The sequence below is a fragment of the Sphaerodactylus townsendi genome, linkage group LG07 (assembly GCF_021028975.2).
Source record: "Sphaerodactylus townsendi isolate TG3544 linkage group LG07, MPM_Stown_v2.3, whole genome shotgun sequence".
NCBI lineage: Eukaryota > Metazoa > Chordata > Lepidosauria > Squamata > Sphaerodactylidae > Sphaerodactylus > Sphaerodactylus townsendi.
The window spans coordinates 12,366,032-12,380,857 of record NC_059431.1 but is presented as its reverse complement, the minus strand read 5'-3'; the positions used below and the strand labels follow the sequence as shown (position 1 = coordinate 12,380,857).

Sequence of the window (14,826 nt, the reverse complement as noted above, 5' to 3'; positions counted from 1 at the left end):
AGAGCATTCTGGGTGGTATCAACCGCAAGAATTATTCATGCAGAGTGTTGAAAACAACCAGGTGTTTTTTTTTTCCCCTGTGGCTAATAAATCATAAGGACATTAAATTGTGAGGACAAATCTTTACTTTTTAAATGAAACGTTAATGGAGCAGACCTATGCAGGGGGACTCCAGATTAAAACCATTGATTTTTTAATGAACTCAGGTAGCAGTGCTATGTAGGACTATGTCCCAAACATTCAAAGTCTTCCTTCGTTGTAAGTGTAACATTGGCCTCCTCCTAAGATTTAGGAATCCCCACACCCTTAGTATAGTGTTCATTATATTCTGTGTTGGGGTGTTGTGTGGTTTCCGGGCTTTAGTAGCATTTTCTCCTGACGTTTCGCCTGCATCTGTGGCTGGCATCTTCAGAGGATCTGATGGTAGTAAAGCAAGTGGAGATCCTCTGAAGATGCCAGCCACAGATGCAGCTGAAACTTCAGGAGAAAATGCTACTAGGAATACTGGCCACACAGTCTCGAAACCACGCAGGACCCCTGCGATCTCGGCCGTGAAAGCTCTCTCGGCTACATTACATGTTTTGAAATGCCATGTTCAAAATATCCTCAATTTTTTTACAGTATAACATAGCAAAAACATCCGGACCTGGTGTTTTGCCTCCTTGTAATCCTCTAATTACCACTACTGTTTCCTCAGTTGTTATCTTTAATTGTTCTTCTTTAATTTCCAGAATTGATATAGTATGGGCTTCAGAATATCTATTGACCCAGACTTTTAAGATAAAAATACTGCTGCGAGTATATTCAGATCAGTACAAAGGGATATCAAAAGACCTCAGGGTCAACTGAGATGGAAAGTAAAGGGTTGGATACCTCCAAAATGAGCAGATAACTCAAGTATGTCCAACAAGACTAAAAGAATTTGAAATCAATTCAAACTCTGGCTCATTCCGCACATGCAGAATAATGCATTTTCAAACTGCTTTCAGTGCTCTTTGAAGCTGTGCGGAATGGCAAAATCCACTTGCAAACAGTTGTGAAAGTGGTTTGAAAACACATTATTTTGCGTGTGCAGAAGGGGCCTCTGTTTTAGGTAAAACTGTGGTTTGGGACACTAGAAAAGCCTCTTTAAGAGCTGAGTGGATAGGACTAAGTCCCGTTTCATTCAGTGGGGCAAGTGTTCTTAGGATTACAGCCTTAGACAGGAATAACGGTGCAAAGGTTTGCACTGTAAACCTTTTATTTGGAACATCAGACTCCAGTTTTCAGAGAATCAAATGGTGTTGCCTGTCCTTTAGGTATATTTTTTACACCTAAAACAAGACCAAAAAGTAAAGCCCATAATTCAACTCGATTTCTTTTTACACCGGCCACACAAATAAATATGGCGCCGCACAAATAAAAGCCCCAAAGCACATGAAGCCCACGATCGCATGAAATTATTTCTTGATGCTTATCCCCTAAAATCGGAGCACAAGTTCGGTTTGTCTTTACTGCCGCCTCCCCTCCGGTAAACGGACGTTCAGCTGCGGGGCTATTTCCTTCCCCCAGGTCTTGCTGTGTGCGGAAAGGACAGCTTGGCCTGTTTCACCCTCCTTTCTCTTCTCCCACAGGACAAATACCTTCATACAAATTGTTTGGCAGCTCTCGCCAATATGTCAGCACAGTTCCGCTCCCTTCATCAGTATGCTGCTCAGAGGATCATCAGGTAAATATTAAATGTTTAAACTAGCTTCATCCTAAATTCCGCAGGAAAGATGCTTGGATTTCCTGTTGCTGAAATTTTGAGCGTTAACCCGGGTAAATCTTGCTCAGCTTTGCGAAGTACGGATTAAATCGTGAAGCGCGGCACCTGTGCTCCGTTGCCACCGTAGGTAGCTCTTGGCAACGGCTTCATCTGCCCATGGAAAACAAACAGCTATTCAGTGTAGATGGGGGCCACAAACATGGCTTGTCCGGAAAGAGATGCATTGTGGGAGGGGAGGAATAAAATAAAATGAGATGTACTGCTGTTCTCCATAAGAAGTGTGCTTTTCACAGACCTAAATTGTAGGTGTAGATGTAGCTCCTGACCTAGATGCCCTTGATATCATCAGTTCTTGGAAGCTAAGCAGGGTTGACCCTAGTTAGTAGTTGGATGGGAGACCGCCAAGGAAGTCCAGGGTTGCTATGCAGAAGTGAGCTGTGGCAAACCACCTCTGTTCATCTGCCCTGACCTGATCAGCCCAGGCTAGCCCAATCTTGTCAGATCTTGGAAGCGAAACAGGCTCGACCTTGGTTAGTACTTGAATAGGAGTCCACCAAGGAAGCCCAGGCTTGCTTTGCAGAGGCGTGCAGTGGCAAACCACCTCTACCTGCCTTAAAAACCCTGTGGGGTCACTACAAGTTGGCTGTGACTTGATGACACTCTCAGTGGTCTTTCAGTAGCAGGGTTCACTGCATGATTGAGCCTATGAAACATCCTGTTGGTGCTTGATGGGACATTCCCTAAAGCGATAGGTTTCAAAATAACCGTCAGGAAATCCTTTCTGTACTGATTTTTCTCCGCTGAGAGTTCCTTATGGATCCGCCATAGAAGCCCTATGTCAGGGGTCTGCAACCTGCAGCTCTCCAGATGTTCATGGACTGCAAATCCCATCAGCCAATTGTCCATGCTGGCAGGGGCTGATGGGAATTGTAGTCCATTGTTGCTGCAGGTGGAGTGAACCACAAAATGGCTGTTGCTACTTACCTTCAGTCACACAGCGAAGATGTTTGTTCTGTAATAATAATTGCTGCCAAAGCAACATTTTTTTAAAAAATCTACAAAGCCAATCAGAAGCCTCGCAGGACAAAAGGGCCCACCTGAGTTAAAAAAACAAAAAAAACTTGACAGACAAGAAGAAAGGTGCTGGCGGGTGCCCAGGGACTTGTGGTTACAATGTTGGTGACCCCTACTCCAAAGCATGGCTTGAAGAAAGAAATCTTGAAAACAGACTTTTTTGGTTATCATATTTAGAAGGTGAATGGCCTTAACAGTTGTTCCTTCCTAAGCCAAATCTTAACGAATGATGAAGTTGTAATTAGTTTTCACAGCACTTTATTGCAAGAAAAAAATGTACGCTGCCGTGAAAGCTATACCTCTTGTCCAAAGTAGACGACTTTTTAAAAACAACTACTACTACAAATCTTTAGATTATAACTGCAAACATAGTCATCTAAAGTAGGGGATTGCAGTTTACATGGCCAAGGAACTACAAGATCAGACTGGCCATAAAGTCTGAATGGGTAGTAAAATTGTTGTACATTCGGTGTACGTGAGGGTATTATTTCTCTTTCTTTCTGAAGTGCATGTGTGATCTCTCACTCTCTCTTTCCCCTGTGCGCACCCACTGCGAAAGCATATCTCTGTGCCTCTGAGATCAGATTAAGAAATTATTCAATATGTGGACTGCTGGAAAATCCTAAAAAAGGAAATAAATACTGCTACATATCTTGTTTTAGGGCTTCGGTTTTTAAAATGCAACTGCTAAAGAACTCTTAACTCAAAATCTTCTTAGCTAAGTGAGTACAGACGGCCATAATTCAAGATTCACCAGATGCTCTGGTAATTCCTGCCTTAATGTGAAAAGTAATTCAGCTTCTATGGAGGCTTTTTAAATATAAAAAAAAAAGTTCTATGAGTACAGGCTGCCAATAGTTTTAAATTATGAGGACGGGTGTGTGTTGAAGACAGAGCAGAGATTTGTCATTTATAGTTTAACCTGGAGCCCAGTAAAATGGAACTTTACATCATCAAGTAATTCTCGTCACATCTCTCCCGTCATGAATGTTGACAGAGCTGCATAAATCTTTTCTTCACCTACAGCTGCTGGCAGTTAGAGGTTGCAGATCATTTGGACAGAGGGTACCCTTGAATGTAATTGTTATCAGAACAGTCCTTAATTGGGTATTGTGCTTCTGCTCACACACACGCCCATCTGAGATTGTCGTGCTGCTCATAGTCTGCAGATTGCCTTTATTTTCCCCCCAATATTGGAAGAATATAATTATTTAGAAAACATCTGTGTTTTTAACCGTTTGCCGGATGCAAAGGCCAGCACAAATGCAATAATAGCATATAAAGCAAGACAAATGTTCTGTTATGCAAGAAAGTACTACTACGTCTAAAACGTGATAAAGGATGGTCTGGTGGATCTTGTTCCTAAGGTTTTGCCTACATCTGTGGCTGGCATCTTCAGAGGTGTATCACAGAGAGAAGTCTGTTACCCAGAAGTCTGTTACCCAGGGAGCAGCAGTGGTGTAGTGGTTAAGAGCAGGTGCATTCCAATCTGGAGGAACCGGGTTTCACAGTCAAGACCCTAAATAAAAAAGGATGCCCGTCCAGTGCATGTAAGACAAGTTCAGATTAATGATGGTTCAGTTAAGAAATTATATATATATAGGAGCAGCAGTGGCGTAGGAGGTTAAGAGCTCATGCCTGACAAAAAGGAAATATGTCTTTACAGGTCAAATTATTAAAATGAGAGCTCATGTATCTAATCTGTTAAAAGTTAAGAGCTCATGTATCTAATCTGGAGGAACCGGGTTTGATTCCCAGCTCTGCCACCTGAGCTGTGGAGGCTTATCTGGGGAATTCAGATTAGCCTGTGCACTCCCACACACGCCAGCTGGGTGACCTTGGGCTAGTCACAGCTCTTCTGAGCTCTCTCAGCCCCACCCACCTCACAGGGTGTTTGTTGTGAGGGGGGAAGGGCAAGGAGATTGTAAGCCCCTTTGAGTCTCCTGCAGGAGAGAAAGGGGGGATAAAAATCCGGGAACTCCCTCCTCCTCCCTCCCTCCCTCCCTCCCTCCTCCTCCTCCTCCTCCTCCTCCTCCTCCTCCTCCTCCTCCTCTTCTTCTTCTTCTTCTTCTTCTTCTTCTTCTTCTTCTTCTTCTTCTTCTTCTTCTTCTTCTTCTTCTTCTTCTTCTTCTTCTTCTTCTTCTTCTTCATGGCTTCCCCATCTTTTAGCGGAGGTCAGATCAGGCTGCAAAGAGGTGTAATTATGCAGCCATGCAACTGGCTCACTTAGAATTTCCAGGTTCCTAATTAGTTACTTTTTTGAAACTCCTGCCAACTGTTGTTTTGAAAGCTTGAAAGGGAGGCAGCCTGCGTCGCTGTCTTGCTGTGCGTTGATTTGATGCGCCGAATCTTCCTCTTTTGTTGCCTTTGAATGGGAGTTGTGTATACCCTTCACTTATGCTTCACGCTGAAGAGTCATCAAATCATGCTGCTTCCACTTATCGATAATAAAGTGTCTGTGGGCAGCAAGATCTGACTCTCCAAAAGATTTTGTTACAAGTCTTGATTTCTGTGGCTGCAGTTGGTTATTTTCTTTTTTGTCTGGTTCTCTGTTTTACGCCCCCCTTCCTCCTTCCCCAAATAAAACCTGTGTCAGTTGAAAAGAACATATAAAGCTGTCTTACGCTTGTACTGTATTGCCTGCTTCGACCAGAGGTGTCCAACTCTGGCGCTTCAGATGTTCACGGACTACAATTCCCATCAGCCCCTGGCTTAGACTGACAGCGGTTCTTCAGGGTCATTCCACTCTACTTGAGTTATACTCTTTCCCGTGGGTATCTATCACTTACAGACAAAAGAAGCTGAGTCCCGTGTAGTTCGTAAAGAACCACTTCATATAATGCATTTTAGCACTGAGCCGAGAGTTGAGAAGTTCCGAGGTCAGATCTTAAGGAGGGCAGAAAGCTAATGATACACCGTTCAAGATAAAGATGATTTGTGAATTCATCCACCCTTTCCTGGACCGTCTTTGTTCTAGAAAGCCCTGCTTGGGTCCTCGTTCTTACATAGTTCCATCCCCAAGGCACTAGGACCCAAGGGGAACATTCTAGAGCAGTCATGGCGAACCTTTTCGAGACCGAGTGCCCAAATTGCAACCCAAAACCCCCTTATTTATCGCAAAGTGCCAATACGGCAATTTAACCTGAATACTGAGGTTTTAGTTTAGAAAAAAACAGTTGGCTCCAAGGCATGCGTTACTCAGGAGTTAGCTTAGTGAAGCAACCGTGCGTGAATCACGATCCTAGGAGAGTTTACTTAGAATCAAGCCCCATTGCCAGCAACTGAGCTTACTCCCAGGTAAAGGATCATGCCCAGGCCAGCCTAGATATGTGTTTGTGGGGGGTGATTTTCCACCCCACTCCCACATGATGAACTCTGTGCGCGAGTGCCAACACAGAGGGCTCTGAGTGCCACCTCTGGCACCCGTGCCATAGGTTCGCCACCACTGTTCTAGAGGAAAGATGGTCCAGAAAATGGCAGATGAATTCACAAATCTCCTGTCATCTTTATCCTAAACAGGGTACAGTTCCACTGGTGTCTTGAGCCTTGTTAGCATGGCTGGCTGCAAATACTAAACATTCCTGGAATAATGTATTTGCATTTAGCACTGGAAACTATTTCTGGCTTGGCTGTACTTTTAGGACTTGTTTAGAAGTGATGCTAAGAATGCTCTTTTGTCTCAACACTATTTGGTTTGCGCATCGTATGTAATACAGACAATAATCCTTTTTTTAATTTGGAAAAAAAAAACCCTCCTAGAACTGTAGCTATTATATCAGATGGTAATGGTGGTGAGGTATGTGTGTGAAGAGTCAAAAAGCATGTTCTGAAGAAGAATTTGCAGGAGCAAGGTGAAGCAGAAACAGTAAGGACTTCCATATTCATACCCCAGTAGTGGCACACACTGAATAGGCTTGGTGAACTCAAGCACCTCTGAATTTGGAAGCTAAGCAGAATTGGCCTTAGCTAGTACTTAGATGGACGACCGTCAAGGGAGTCCTGGGTTGCTTTGCAGAGGAAGGCATTGAAAAACCGCATCTGCCCACCTCTTGTCTTGAAAACATCATGAGGGGTCACCACGAGTCATTTGCAACTTGACGGCTCAATTATTAGTTGTGGCTCATAGAATCATAAGAGTTGGAAGAGACCCTAAGGGCCATCAAGTCCAACCCCCTGCAATGCAGGAACACACAATCAGAGCACTCCTGGCAGACGGCCATCCAGCCTCTCTTTAAAAACCTCCAAAGAAGGAGACTCCACCACACTCCGAGGTAGTGAATTCCACTGTTCAACAGCCCTTACTGTCAGGATGTTTTTCCTGATGTTTAGGTGGAATCTCTTTTCCTTCCCCTCGAACCCATTCCTCCTGGTCCTAGTCTCTGGAGCAGCAGAAAACAAGCTTGCTCCCTCACCAACATGACATCCCTTCAAATATCTGAACATGGCCATCATGTCACCTCTTCACCTTCTCTTCACCAAACTAAACATCCCCAGCTCCCTAAGTTTCCCCTCGTAGGGCATGGATTCCAGACCTTTTACCATTTTGGTTGCCCTCCTCTGGACCCGTTCCAGCTTGTCAATATCCAGTTAAGCTTGGGTTCTGCATTTGGAGGTCTCAACAAACCAAGCTAGTTAACAAAGCTGGGGGAAATCATGATGGAAAATACTGAATTTTGGATTGCCAGCAAAACCAGAGTGAGTTGGGTTTCTAGCATTACGGTATCTTATGAACTGGATTTTATTAACCAATGGTTTATTATGTTGTCTGCATATAGCTGAGCCTATCCCTCACTAGAAGAGTGTAAACACGCATTTCTAAGGGAGCTAGATCAACTGTAAAATCTTCAGAAGGCGTCAACAGAGTTAATTATAAAAACCTCAAATGTTTTAAAAGTGTTTTGTGTCAGCTATCTTGTCTCAGGGTGCGTCCTAAGGAAAAAGTTAAAATGTTTTTTTTTAGTAGTGGCCAGGTTATTGGAGATAGGGGCTGTTTAAGGCTCACATTTGGGATCTCGGTTTTGGAATTAAGAATCTTGTGATTCAGAAATCTAAGGATTTCCACCTGTTAAGTTACTGAGGGCGAACTGCCTAATCCCGTTAGGAATTCATTTGACAGCTTGCATTAATAATAAAGGGATTGGTACACCGTGGATATTACCCAGCACGAGCTTTTCAAGCCGCTTTGTCTAACGATAGTTCTAATTTAGAGGATCTCTTTAAAACAACATCCTATTTGAGGTTAGCGTAGAAGAGAAGGGAGGGAAATTGTATGTGTGTGGGGGGGGGCGGACACCGTCTAACGTTGATGGGCTCCATTTAAATAATAAAACTCCGGAGAAAAGGATTGTTCTGCTCTAAACATGTGTGTTATGTGCCGTCAAGTTGCTTCCAACCAACATGATCAACTTTATGAATTAATGACCCTTGAAACACCCTATCACCAGTACCTTCCTGGGGTCTTGCAGACATAGAGCCGTGGCTTCCTCAGGAATTCATCAAACAAGCCCAAATTTGGACTTGGGAATTGTTCATCTAATATTTGTAAAGTGTGACAGTGAAATCCAACATTGCTGAAACCCAGAGGAGTAGGGAGGAAAAACGGTGGCCAGGGCAAAACCTGGTCTGGGTCCCCCACCCCCCGGTGACCCACTTACCAGGCAGTGGCAGTCATAAGAACATAAGAACTAGCCTGCTGGATCAGACCAGAGTCCATCTAGTCCAGCACTCTGCTTCTCGCAGTGGCCCACCAGGTGCCTTTGGGAGCTCAACTGCAGGAGGTGAAAGCAATGGCCTTCTGCCGCTTCTGCTCCTGAGCACCTGGTCTGCTAAGGCATTTGCAATCTGAGATCAAGGAGGATCAAGATTGGTAGCCATAGATCGACTTCTCCTCCATAAATCTGTCCAAGCCCTTTTTAAAGCTATCCAGGTTAGTGGCCATCACCACCTCCTGTGGCAGCATATTCCAAACACCAATCACACATTGCATGAAGAAGTGTTTCCTTTTATTAGTCCTAATTCCCCCCCCCCCCAGCATTTTCAATGAATGCCCCCTGGTTCTAGTATTGTGAGAAAGAGAGACAAATTTCTCTCTGTCAACATTTTCTACCCCATGCATAATTTTATAGACTTCAATCATATCCCCCCTCAGACGTCTCCCCTCCAAACTAAAGAGTCCCAAACGCTGCAGCCTCTCCTCATAAGGAAGGGGCTCCAATCCTTCAATCATCCTCGTTGCCCTTTTCTGCACTTTTTCTATCTCTTTGATATCCTTTTTGAGATGTGGCAACCAAGTCCCAGGCAGCCTGGCAGGGAGGGCTTGAGGAGTGCCCAGCAGTGGCCCCGCAAGGCTGCTCGTTCAGTCGGCTCTGCCTGCTGAATAAACAGCCTTTCACGGCTGGACCCAGGGGGAAAGGAGGAGCGGTGCGGGGGTCGATTTTCCGCCCCCACGTGTCACGAACGGCGGCCACCTGGGGCATTTGTCCCCAGGCAGCCCTGTGGAAGCTCCGCCTCTGCTGAAACCAATAGTTGGTGAGGTTTTATTTCAGTAGCAGGTGGATGTCCTGGTGGGTGTCACCCTGAAGCATCAAGTGATCTACTAAGGATTTCGTTTTTAGATGGAACAAGTGGGGACCTGCAAGGAACTCTTCTTCCTTAAATGCTTTGTGAGACTCTTCTGTCTGCTTCTTCCTCCTAGAGCTTCCTCCTAGAATTCCTTGGCTTGCTGGAAGGTTCTTCTTGGAGGTCGTCTCCAGGCTGGGCCTGCAACTGCAGTATGCAGACCAGCAGGACACGATAGGGGGAAAAGCTCCTCCACAGGTTGCTTTTTCTGGCATGAAAATTCAGGTCTGGGTTACCAAAACCAAAGAAAAGGCACGTGCCATATAATACCAGACCTCTACTGAGATTTTGGGAGTCACTGTAAGTTATAGTGTAAAGCTTAGTTTTGGTGTTCTGTAAAGCAGAAGCCCCCATGAAGTTATGAATGTCCACCTCTGTTAAAAAACAGCTTTTGCTATTTTTTGAAATGAAAATGTAGTGGGCATGATCCGTCCAGAGTGAAGCTCTTTCCAGTCCAACTTGTGTAAGCTTACGTATATCTCTCCTGTTGAAATCAGAGGGTCTTGATAGTTCTTCATTTAAGCTGTACTGTATCCTTTGAAAATGAAACAAGAAATAGGCTGTGCATCGGGGGGTTGTTCTCGGGGAAGGGCTGCAACTCAGTGCTTGGCATCCTGAAGATCCCGGGTTCAGTTCCCGGCATCTCCAGTTAAAAGTCCAGGTGGTAGATGATGCAGAAGATCTTTGCCTGTGGCCTTGGAGAGCCGCTGCCCGTCAAGGGTTGGCAATACTGACCTTGTTGAGAGCCAGCGTGGTGTAGCGGTTAAGAGCAGGCAGATTCTAATCTGGAGAACTGGGTTTGATTCCCCACTCCTCCACCTGAGTGGCAGAAGCTTATCTGGTGAACCAGATGTGTTTCTGCACTCCTACATGCCTGCTGGGTGGCCTTGGGCTAGTCACAGCTCTTCAGAATTCTTTCAGCCCCACCTACCTCTCAAGGTTGTTGTGGGGAGAAGAAAGGAAAAGAGCTTGTCAACCCTCTTGAGTCTCCTTACAGGATAGAAAGATGAGGTATAAATCCAAACTCTTCTTCTTCTTGGACTGGTAATCTGATTCGGCATTAAGGCAGCTTCATTTATTTTCTTGTTCTGGGAAAGTTCAGCTATTGTGCTTGAATCTTTTGCTTCTGAGCTGTAGCTGAGCCCCGTCCCCAGAAAAAAACTCTTCTGTTCCCTTCTGTTGCCATCTTTTTATTTCTTTTGGCATCCCCTCAGTCATCCCTCCCTCCCTCCTGCCCAGTGTTTTAATTGTTGTTTTGAGGGCTATGTATGTATTTTAGTTCTGGTCTTAATTGCTTTAATTATACGGTGTTGTCGTTGTTGTTCTGTTTTAATGGTTATAAAATGAGATTCTAGTGTATATATATTTTTTAATTGTATGGAATGTTACAGAAAATTTAAATCGTTAGCAACAGAAATTCCATTTAGATAATATTACATTTCCTACAAAGTTAAGAAATATGTCTAAGTTCTATGCCTTATAACAGTATCTTCATTCTATTTTATCAATATATTCCAAAGACTTAAGTATATCTAATCGCTGACGTCACCTATACTCGCTCTATATAGAGCTTGAACTATACTCATTCTGTTGTGTGTTTTAATTTGTTGGCTGTCCCAGTGTCCTTTGTGAGAGCAGAAAGCTGGGATCTGAACTTCATAAAATGACGCCGATCCGGAAGATGCAAAGAAATAAATACAGGATTTCCTGAAAAGCATAGAACAAGAGAAGCATATGCCAGTAGTATTAGTTAGCAGTGTGATGACCTAGTTTAGCTGTGTTAAATCTTATAAGCCGATCAGCCCCCACCCCGCCTCCCGGTTTTTGAGGTGTCACTACAATTAGTGAAAAGTATCACAAGAAGACGAGCCTATCAGAACAATAGTAGAAATTATCGATAAATGACCACAGTGGAGGAAACGTCTCGTTACAAATTTAGCGGAGGGAGTTCTGCGGGAGATCCCTTATTTGTACAACGCGACCCCCTTTCCTATAGTTTTAACATTTCTTTCGTCTGCGTCCCGCTGTTTACCGTGGTCGCCAAAACGACCACCGCACCCGGAGCATGGAGCATATGGAGTTCAGGTTTTAATCCAATATCTGCAGTTGCCAGCATGGAAATGCTGCTGAACCCTGGTTTAAGCCCAGTCGAATCTTCTGAGGATTCAGAAGCCGGCACCTGGCAGGGCGCTAAGATGCTCATTATCCATCTGGTGCAAGCATCCAAACAGGCCGCGTTCCATTAGAAGAGGGCTGTGAGCCAGGAGGGCAGGAGGCCACGGGTTAGCCAGATTGGCCAGATGGCCAACCTTTCAACTTTGGGACCAGGATGGGTGCGAAACCATGTCGGAATATTTTCCAGGCTCCGAATTCCTGCTCCGAATTCCTGGGCTCTGAATTCCAGGCTCCGAATTCCTGGGCTCCGAATTCCTGCCATCTCTTAAACATGGCGGCAGCTCCGAGTTTTGTTTTGAACTGTTGCCAGAGTTGGTTTACGCTCTCTGAAATGTGTTAATGCCTCAGTGCCTGCAGATAGTTGTTTAAAGTTTTTTGTTATAGCTCATCGTTTTGACTGTGGACATGCTTCGTAAAGGTGCCACGGGTTGGTTCGATAAAGCCGCCCAAGGTTGCCAACTCCAGGTTGGGGGATTCCTGGAGATTTGGGTGGTGAAGCCTCGGGAGGGCAGGGTTTGAAGAGGGGAAGGACCTCGAGAGCCAGCCTGGTGTAGTGATTGAGAGCAGCAGACTCTTATCTGGAAAACTGACTTTGTTTCCACGCTCCTTCGCATGAAGCTTGCTAGGGGACCTTGGGCCAGTCACAGTTCTCTCAGAACTCCCTCAGCCCCACCTCCCTCACAAAGGGAGAGGAAGGAAGAGGAGTTCGTAAACCGCTTTGAGGTTGCTTAACAGTTGAGAAAAGTAGGGTATAAATACAAACTGCTCTCTTCTTCTCAGCGTGGTATAATGCAATAGAACCCAACTTCCAAAGCTGCCATTTTCTCCAGAAAACTGATCTCTTACCTCCAGACATCAGTTGTAATTCCAGCAAGTCTCCAGGCCTCACCTGGAGGCTGGCAACCCTAAAGCCAATAGCGAGAAGGTTTGTGAGTGCAGGAAAGCAGGGCATTGTGGGGTGGCAGCCTGCTTGCATCAGAAGCCGTATTATAGCACCCTGCAGCGCGGGTGGCTTTTGTAGACAAGGCTGAGCGATGTCAGGATGGAATTTGAGTCATAGCTGCCATATCTTCGCATCTTGATTAACCCCTTGGCTACCGCAAGCCTTGGCTACCGCAAGATGTAATGTGTTCCCATCAGCTCTATGGGATGGGAGTTACAAAAATGTGGAATGTTCTAAAAGGGCTCGTTCTTCTGATTGTTCTTGGTTACTGTCGAAACACTTGACCATTCCTTCTTTGTATGCCCCAAATATGATAAGATACGGATGAAATATATGAACTCCATTTTTTTTCCGCGTTCTCAATGGCAAGAGTGCCATAGAATTCCATACCCCCTGAATAGTTCTGATGCGTTCTTTTGTGAAAATGTTGCAGATTTCATTCTTGAGATTCATAATTTCTAATTGTGTTTTTTTCTCATTGGTAATTTCTTTTTATTATACACATCTGTTTTGTAATTTTTTGTTTGTTTGTATGCCAGTAAAGGCCGCTGTTGCTGTTGAGTCATAGCTACCAGGTTCCCCAGGTTGACCCGCAACTAAGAAAAGTTCCCCTTCTTCATATGGGGTAGTGGTTATTGATAAAACACAGAGCAGAGAAGTACAGTAATTGAAATGGGCTTCAGGCAGTACTTTATCCTACAGCAGTGGTGTAGTGGGTAAGAGCAGGTATACTCTAATCTGGAGGAACCAGGTTTTATTCCCTGCCCTTCTGCCTGAGCTATGGAGGCTTATCTGGGGAATTCATATTAGCTTGTGCACTCCAACACACGCCAGCCGGGTGACCTTGGGCTAGTCACAGTTCTTCTGTGCTCTCTCAGCCCTCTCTACCTCACAGGGTGTTTGTTGTGAGGGGGGAAGGGAAAAGAGTATGTAAGCCCCTTTGAGTCCCCTTACAGGAGAGAAATGGGGGATATAAATCCAACTCTTCTTCTTCTTGTTCTTCTTGTTCTTGTTCTTGTTCTTGTTCTTGTTCTTCTTCTTCTTCTTCTTCTTCTTCTTCTTCTTCTTCTTCTTCTTCTTCTTCTTCTTCTTCTTCTTCTTCTTCTTCTTCTTCTTCTTCTTCTTCTTCTTCTTCTTCTTCTTCTTCTTCTTCCAGCTCAGTCTTGGTGGGGGGGGGGAGGGGGGCTCTTTTGGTTTTGAAGTAGCCATGTATCTTGCAAAGCTACAGTCTATGATTAGGTATCAAAGGTTTTTTTCTATCTTCATCCATGCTTGGAAGTATAAACTAAAAAAAAAATAAATCTCATGGCTAAGAAGCATAAAAGATTTGTTTACTGTCAGAGATGTGCTTTGAAGTCTTCATCAGCTACCATGTCCAAAAATATCTGACTAAGTAGAACATGTTCATTTCAATAAGATTTATTAATCGGGTTGGGAAATCAGGCCTGGTTTCTGAAAAGCATTCTTTTAAACTTTAAGACTTAACCACAGCCTAGCTGGCTTTAGTAGCATGAATTTTTTTTTCTCCCACTGTTTGTTGCAATAACTTTTGGGGGGATGGGGGGAATCGCTGCCCCATTCTTCCCTCTGTTCCTCGTCCTTTAAAATGCTGTTTCTCAACATGTCTTTAGTTGGATTTAGGTTTTTAAACTGTTGTTTAGTAGGGCCTTTGTCACTTTTAAACATACCGAGTAACTTTTTTGGTGCCATTTGGAGGTGACGGTTTCAATAGGTTTGCTGACTTCAGGGTAGGAAATTCCTGGAGATTTGAGAATTTCAAGGTCAGTGTGTTTTGGCGAAGCCGGTGTGGTTGAGCTTCTTTTCTTTGACTTCTACTTGCTGGCTACAGGTCGAGTAGGGAGCAGGAAGGAGCTGGCAAGATGGAAGGGCGAGGTGAGGAGCAAGGTGTAGATGGCAGTGTGAGGGAGTGGGAAGGGTGAAGCTAGGCAGGCTGGCCGAGGGCAGAGGGAAGATGAGGAAGGGCAGAGGGAAGGTCACTGTGTTTTGGCTAAGCCCATACGTTTGAGCTTCTTTTCTTTGACTTCTACTTGCTGGCTATAGGTCGAGTAGGAAGCAGGAAAGAACTGGCTAGATGGAACGGGGAGGTGAGGAGCAAGGTGTGGATGGCAGGCGAGGGAGTGGGAAGGGTGAAGCTAGGCAGGCTGGCCGAGGGCAGAGGGAAGATGAGATTGTGAATAAGGGTTTTAGTAGATGATACAGGGTGAGTTTTATAAATTTGTAAAGTAAATAAAGACAACATCTTAGTGAC

General features: G+C 44.6%; 1 protein-coding gene across 1 annotated transcript in view; it reads left to right on the top strand.

Moving 5' to 3' along the window:
* Positions 1–14,826, top strand: part of DYM (dymeclin) — a 214,918-nt gene that overhangs the window by 84,526 nt on the left and 115,566 nt on the right. Inside the window, exon 12 of the mRNA XM_048504322.1 lies at positions 1,614–1,708. Within this exon, the coding sequence (XP_048360279.1) occupies positions 1,614–1,708 (95 nt within the window). The remainder of the gene's footprint in view (positions 1–1,613; positions 1,709–14,826) is intronic.